We start from the raw sequence: 7,145 nt of genomic DNA, 5'->3' as shown, positions 1-7,145 counted from the left end.
ATTTTTGTTGAAATTTTTAGTTTAGCTTCATTTTACTGTTCATCGACTTTTTCACGTTATTGTTTAAATGTTTGACTAATCGTTGGGTATCAATGTAATCGTTTAGTTAGTGATTATGTCGATGAAAGTAATCGCTGAATGCAGGTATTCTATAGTGGGAAGGGAAGGATGAAAGGAAGGAGAAAGCACTTATGCACACTTTTTGGATTTGTGGGGTTCAATTCTTCATTGGTGATCTTTGATGTATTTTCTTCATTTGCCAAGTAGGTCTCTGATTCCCTCATATTAGCATTCTCTCTCTCTCTCTCTCTCCTCTCCTCTCCTCTTCTCTTCTCTTCTCTTCTCCTTCTCTTTTGAGCCATGAAGATTGCATCCTAGAAAGAAAAGGGCTTTAAAGATACGAGTAGAGTGGCGTTTCAAGTGAGATTTACCGTTTTGTTGAAAAGTTTGAATAATTAATCTATGCGATTGAAAGATGTAGGCATCTCATTTATGGATTTGTGTGGTGAGGATTATTATGAAACGTAGTCCCACGTTTGCTAATTAAGATGTAGATGATGAGTTTATAAGTAAGGAATACTATCTTATTGGGAAACTAAAAGCAAAGTCATAAGATCATTTGCTCAAAATGGGCTATATCATACCATTGTGGAGGTTCGTGATTCCTAACATGGTATCAGAGCCAGATACCGGGTGATGTGCCAGCAAGGACGCTGAACTCCCAAGGGAGGTGGATTGTGAGATCTCACCTTAGTTGGAGAGAAAACAAAACATTTCTTACAGAGGGGTGGAAACTTCTCTCTAGTAGATGCTTTTTAAAACCATAAGACTAATGACGATATGTAACGGGTCAAAGCAAACAATATCTGTTAACGGTCGACTTGGGCTGTTACATATGGTATCAAAGTCATGCCCTTAACTTAGCCATGTTAATAGAATCATCGAGTGTCGAACTAAGAAGTTGTGAGCCTTGAAATTGTAGTCAAATATGACTTAAGTGTCAAACTAAGGGTGTACATTGTTTAGTTTGAGGGTTCCAAACAAGGAATTGAGTCCCGATTAAGGGAAAGCTACTTGAGAGCTTCAGAAAAAGAGGTCTCAGGAGAGGCTCTATGGTGTACTTTGTTCGAGGGAAGTATTGTTAAGGGTTACTGAGAGAAGTAGTCCCACATTGGCTAATTAAGAGGAATATCATGTGTTTACAAGTAAGGAATACTATTTCCATTGGAGTGAGATCTTTTGTAAAAAGCAAAGCCATGAGACTTTAAGCTCAAAGCTGAGAATATCAACTCTCCAAAATCCATCCATTCATATCATAGAGGGTATCATTTTTGCGGCCGACGAGTATATTGTTAAGTGGGGCAAGATTTGTGGTTAGTATTAGGTTTGAGTTCTTGATTGATTTTTTTTTTAAATTATCGGTTAGTGTTTCGTGTTTTTTTTTTTTTTTTTTATAAATAATTTATTGATTGGTTTTAAAAAGAAAGAAATGGGTAGAGCAAGATTTATGCAATCAGTTGTTCGGTCAAAAGGAAGAAGAGTTATGCCCAATCTCAAACCGTTCTTACATTTGCTTTGTAGGAATTAGACGATGAGAGAACCAAGGCTAGATGATTATGTCATTCATTCTCTATATACTTGAAAAATTGTCGTATTTGAGATCTTTATTTTTCTGCCTTCGTTTTGTAGAAAGTGGAATGAACCTATATTTGAAAAATTGATCTTGCAGGTGAGTCACCATTTCAACAGGAGATCAAACAAGATTGATTTCGATAGCTGAGGATCGTTTTGTGCTTGACTCCACTCACTACCCTTTAGCATGAATGGGTAAAGAAAGACGCTTAAAGAGCTCGGTACCGTAATTTTTTTAAAAAAATAGTTTCAAGATATTAATTTCATAACTTGTTAAAATCTAGGCTTCAATTTAAATTAATGGGTTGTTTTAAAATTTGAAAGTTGAAAATTGCATTTGAATTTCCTTTAAAGAAAAAAGAAAAAGAAAAAAAAAAAAAAAACTTTAGAATTCATAAATGATTTAATGGCTGCCTAATTGCACCAAATGGGAAACCAAAAGCTTAGTTTACATCTAATATGTATTGGAGCCTATACTATGAACCAATCTCTCTCATATTAAATAATTTTTCAATTAATTATTTAGCCAAAAATGTGTTTTAATATATTAATACATTTAATTTTAATTTTGTCTCATATGTTTAATATAATTGTAATAATGATATAATATTGTAAGAAAAAAAAAAGAGTTGTTTTTTTTATATATATATATATATACTTTTTATTTCTTTATTCAATTAAAAAAATTATAAATATTGATATATAGTGTTTTTAGTGAAATATTAAATAATAGATAAATAACCTATGACATTTAAGCTCTTTACTATAAACTATAATATCTCTAATGACATAATATATTAATATAATATTAAAAAAATAAAAAATCTTTAAGAATATAAAAAGTACCCTTTTGGCTTTTCGCAATTAAATACGATGGAAATTGGCAATTGACCCTTCTTCTTTTTTTTTTCTTTTTTTTTGTAAATATTTCATTTATTTATGTTATATTTTTAATTTATAAATATATATATTTTAATATATGTAAATTTTAGTAGACGTAAATAATTTTTTTAAAAATATTGATTTGATAAATAATAAAGAGAGAAATATGAAAAATGATAGAATTTAATCGTTTTTTGTTTTTGTTCATTATCATCTAAAAAAAGAAACTTTTTTTAAAATTTATTTATTTTTTTAATTTTTATTATTGGGTATGTGTCAATTTTTCCCTTTTCACACATGCTCACATCCTTCCCATACCCTTCTCTTCTGCCCACCTAAAATGAGGGAAAGAAAAAAAACCAGAATCAGATTAAGAGAGATTCTCAGAAATTTCCAGTTTCTTTGGGGTTCTTTTGCAGCAATCATTAGTTTTGTTATAATCTGAAGCCCCCTTTTACCGATCTCCGCTTCTGTTTTCTAAGTGCGGTAATTTCTTTTTTGAAACCTCTCTTGTACTTCTATCAGTTCTTCCCCTTTTTTGTGTGTGTGTTTTCTCTTTCTCTCCCTTTTTCCGTTTGCTTGGGAAATGATTTCTGTAAAAGTATTGCCCGATTTCGACTCTAGGAGGTGTTTGCTGACTGCCCTTTTGTTCTTATGTGCACCAAATTCGTTATCGTTGAGTTTTTCTTCATGTTTTGGTTCTATGTTCAACTGGGTTGCTTTTGATTGTATGGATTTGTGTGTTTTTGCCGCGGTTTTTCTCTTTTTCTGACAGGTAATTTTGATTGTGCAAAAGAGTTGGACGTTTGATTCATTCAGTCTAAGAAATCATCGCAGGAAGCTAACTCCATTTATTGTTGTCGTGGTTTTCATGGTTCAGAATTGAATGTTCACGAAAGTTTTCTCCTCTTCCCCTTTATTCTCGTGCTGAGTATGAATTTGTGTTAAGTTCTTGGAGCTGGGGACATGGGTAGTGGCCATGTCTTTCCACTTAAAGGTAGGTTCAGGTTCCAATTATGAGTTCTTGTTGAATAGCAGCTTAATTATTTGCCCTTTTTGGACAGTTTGTTTTGGAGTAATTCTCTACTTTAGCTGATAGATTATTTGGTTTTGTAGAGGGAGAAGTATTTCATTTGTAGGTTTTTCTTACTCTTTGATTTCTCTTGTTAAAAGTAACCTCTCTTGAACTGCCTCTTTTGGCTGTTGTAAAGATTTGGGAGTGATGGTTTTGATTAATATGGTGTTTATTTATTGCAGAAGCTGCATTTAGCTCGTTCCTGTAGTTTGATTCTAGCTTTGGCAATCTAGAAATATTTATACGAAAAGGTTCAAAGATCTGATTGCAGCATGGGTTACATATGTGATTTCTGTGGGCATCAAAGGTCGACTGTTTACTGTCGATCCGATTCTGCAGCTTTGTGCTTATCTTGTGACCGTAATGTTCACTCTGCTAATGCCCTGTCGAGGCGCCACTTGAGGGCGTTGTTATGTGATAGGTGTCATTCACAAGCTGCATTTGTTAGATATCCTGAAGAGAATATTTCACTTTGTCAAAATTGTGATTATATGGGGCATAGCTCATCTGCTTCCATTTCGTCCCGAAAGAGGCAACCAATCAATTGTTTCTCAGGATGCCCGACAGCTGCAGAACTCTCATCTATCTGGTCGTTTGTTCTAGATCTCCCGTCTGTAGGTGATGCTTGTGAACAAGAATTAGGATTAATGAGCATTGCTGAAAATAGTGCAGTAAATGACTGGGGCCCTGATGATCAAGCTGGTCAAAATGTATCTGGTGCAGATCAAACCAATGAATTCTCAAATGAGGATAGATCAATTTGGTATGGCTCCTCTTCAATGCCTCAATATCCATCCAAGCCTCACGTCATGGACCAACCAATGAGGATAAATGCAACTTCACCCAAGGTACATAATAATAAATCATATTCTCCGGAACTAAATTTAAACGAAAGGTTTCTGCATTAGATATGAATTTATTAAAATGATGGCATATGTAGCAAATGTAATCAGTCGTGTCGTTTATGCTGTTCAATCCAAATCCTTATCAAATCATGTGGTTCTCCCAAAATACTTGGTAACAGACCAAATTATCGACGAAGTATATAATCCTAATTTTATTGGCACAAGTCAAAAACTTGATACTTTTGAATTCCTAGTGGCTATCTATCTACCATATTAACGTCTCATGACTTCCATTTTAAAAATGTTATGGTATAAGTTGGTAGACTGTAAGAATGGTATGTATATGCAAATTTTCCATTTGACTAGTCGTAGTCTAGTGTCGTAGTGGCCATCGTCTACTATGTTAATCTTCGTTTTCTTTTTAAAAACGTCATGATCTTATTTAGTTATTTGTAAGAATAGTATGTATAAGCTACTTTGAACACACTATATTTTTCGATTTGACTAGTCAAACCAATTTCTGAACAACTTAATAAGTTTAGTAGTAATTTCCAGAAACTCTTTCAATAAGTTTAGTTGTAATCTCTATTAGTGGATAAATTGTTTAGCTTCCACTTTAAAGTTACTCTTTCTTCTGATTTCGTATTAGAGAAACTATGGTACACAATTCAAGGTTATATACTGTAGCACTTATTTTCCAAAGCTAAAATATTTTTATTTTTGTTCTTGGAGTCATGAACCTTGCTGAATAAATATTTCAATACTATGATCTATTATCTATAGACTCTGCAATTGAAATCAAAGATTCACTAGTAGTTTCTTATTACTTTCTTAGTTTTTAATATTTATTTTGATCAACTCTCATTCTTATGACTTGAAAATAACTGTGACCTCCTATATTTTTCGAATGATGCGAACTTATTCGATATTTGCACAAACACTTGTAAATGGCTCTACTGGCAGCATTCAGTAGAATCGTCCCAGTATGACTTTGACATTTATGCCTTAAAATTCGGTAGTTTTTTCATAAGAATCTTTGCAATTTTCACACTATTAATATGCAGTTGCACTGTGCTGGAACAAAAGGTCCTGGACTCGATATTGAAGATGACCTCTACGAGAATTTGAATATGGATGAAGATAGTTGGAATCTTGAAAACTATGATGAACTATTTGGTGTATCTCTCAGTTTTTCTGAAGAATTGCTAGAGAATGGTGGTATTGATAGCTTGTTTAGGATGAAAAGTCTGTCCGCCACGAAATCTGGTTGCCCTGGTGTGCCTGCAGCAGAGGTACTTCAATCCCTTTGCAGAAAAGCCTTTTGATTGTTTATTGGAAGTTAGTCTTGTCATTGCTTCATGCTATTTATTGGTTGTTTCTCATGGATGAACTTATAAGGATTTAATAATTTCAAACCACTTGATTTTTAAGTATGAATAATAACAAGCACTTGTGATATTACACTTGCATATTCTAAATGTGAATGCTTATATTCAGGGAGCGTTCGTTGGTTTAGTTAATAATACGATGCGTCCAGCGAGCAGTAATGCAGCATCTGCAGATTCCATGATGAGTGCGAAGACTGAACCGATTCTCTGTTATAACAATAAGCAAGAGCACTCCAGCCTATCATTTTCTGGCATGACTGGAGAGAGTAGCGCAGGCGAACCTCAAGACTGTGGAGCTTCACCAATGCTTCTAATGGGAGAGCCTCCTTGCTGTTCTATGGCCACTGAGAGTTCTTTCCAGTCATCTAATCGTAGCGATGCCGTAATGCGTTACAAGGAAAAGAAGAAAGCTCGTAAGTGAGTATTAGTAGCTTTGAACCCTTTTAGCTTCGCGCGGAATTATTTCACATAGCTTTTGCATTCTCAACTGTCGTTTGATCCTGTCATAGGTTTGAAAAGAAGGTGAGGTATGCTTCTCGCAAAGAGAGGGCCGATATTAGAAGGCGTGTCAAGGGGCGCTTTGTTAAAGCTGGAGAAGCGTATGACTATGATCCACTGAATCAAACCAGAAGCTACTGAAAGTTTAACTTTTGGAATTTGATGAATACGAAAAAGTAAAACAAAAAACCAAAAAAAAGCAAACCGAAACGGATATGTGGCTTAATAGTCCGACAATATACTCTAATCAATGGATAAATATCGCTTTCCCAGTGTCGAACGGGAAGTTTATTTGTATATGGACCCTGAGTTTTCCATCAGATGGTAAGAGGGTAGATGCACAAAAGCCAGGTCTATAATAGCTTGTCGATACAACTCGAGGGGGCTGAAAATTCTGTATCCATACCCCCCAAAACGAACAAAGGATCACAACAATTCTGTGGAGAGCTTGTAAGTTCTTTGTAACATAAATGTATGGCTTGTTTGTTGTCATACAAGTCCATTTTAGCTACCCTCCGTTTGCAGTACACATGTTTCTTTAGACTTAGATTAGATCAGCTTGAGAGTGGAATGGAATGAAGCATTCGTTACAAGGGTGTGAAATTTTTTTTCTAATAGACGCGTTTTGACGGTGATACATAGTAGATCAAAGCAGACAATATCTACTAGTGGTGAGCTTGAGTTGTTATAGATGGTATTAGAATAACGAGCTTGAGCTGTTACAAATGGTATTAAAGTAACAAACCAAAGCGGACAATATCTCCTAGCAGTAAGCTTGACCAAAACAGACACCAAGTAGTGTGCTAGCGAAGATGCTGGCATGTA

At 34.6% G+C, this 7,145-nt stretch overlaps 1 protein-coding gene across 6 annotated transcripts; it reads left to right on the top strand.

The window, feature by feature from the left end:
* Nucleotides 1-6,812, top strand: LOC111486469 (zinc finger protein CONSTANS-LIKE 9-like). Of its 6 annotated transcripts, XM_023133637.1 has the most exons (7): nt 1-263; nt 1,730-1,827; nt 3,395-3,511; nt 3,772-4,437; nt 5,499-5,726; nt 5,932-6,239; nt 6,332-6,812. In XM_023133637.1, exons 4-7 carry the CDS (start codon nt 3,862-3,864, stop codon nt 6,459-6,461), a joined length of 1,242 nt encoding a protein of 413 aa, XP_022989405.1. In that variant the 5' UTR covers nt 1-263; nt 1,730-1,827; nt 3,395-3,511; nt 3,772-3,861; the 3' UTR covers nt 6,462-6,812. The 6 variants fall into 6 exon arrangements, with proteins under 6 accessions (XP_022989405.1, XP_022989407.1, XP_022989402.1 ...); XM_023133634.1 differs by lacking the exons at nt 1-263; nt 1,730-1,827 and adding an exon at nt 2,785-3,000; XM_023133633.1 differs by lacking the exons at nt 1-263; nt 1,730-1,827 and adding an exon at nt 2,785-3,000 and having other exon boundaries at nt 3,290-3,511.
* The last annotated feature ends 333 nt before the right edge of the window (nt 6,813-7,145 follow it).

Source organism: Cucurbita maxima, unplaced genomic scaffold, assembly GCF_002738345.1.
Source record: "Cucurbita maxima cultivar Rimu unplaced genomic scaffold, Cmax_1.0 Cma_Scf00011, whole genome shotgun sequence".
NCBI lineage: Eukaryota > Viridiplantae > Streptophyta > Magnoliopsida > Cucurbitales > Cucurbitaceae > Cucurbita > Cucurbita maxima.
This window is presented reverse-complemented; position numbering and strand designations above follow the sequence as displayed.

What these genes read in the sequence shown, in the direction of transcription:
- LOC111486469 (XM_023133637.1), top strand. Translation starts at nt 3,862, where the DNA reads ATGGGTTACATATGTGATTTCTGTGGGCATCAAAGGTCGACTGTTTAC. An exon ending in TAAATGCAACTTCACCCAAG is followed by an intron (nt 4,438 to 5,498) that starts GTACATAATAAT and finishes ATTAATATGCAG; the next exon opens with TTGCACTGTGCTGGAACAAA. An exon ending in GAAAAGAAGAAAGCTCGTAA is followed by an intron (nt 6,240 to 6,331) that starts GTGAGTATTAGT and finishes ATCCTGTCATAG; the next exon opens with GTTTGAAAAGAAGGTGAGGT.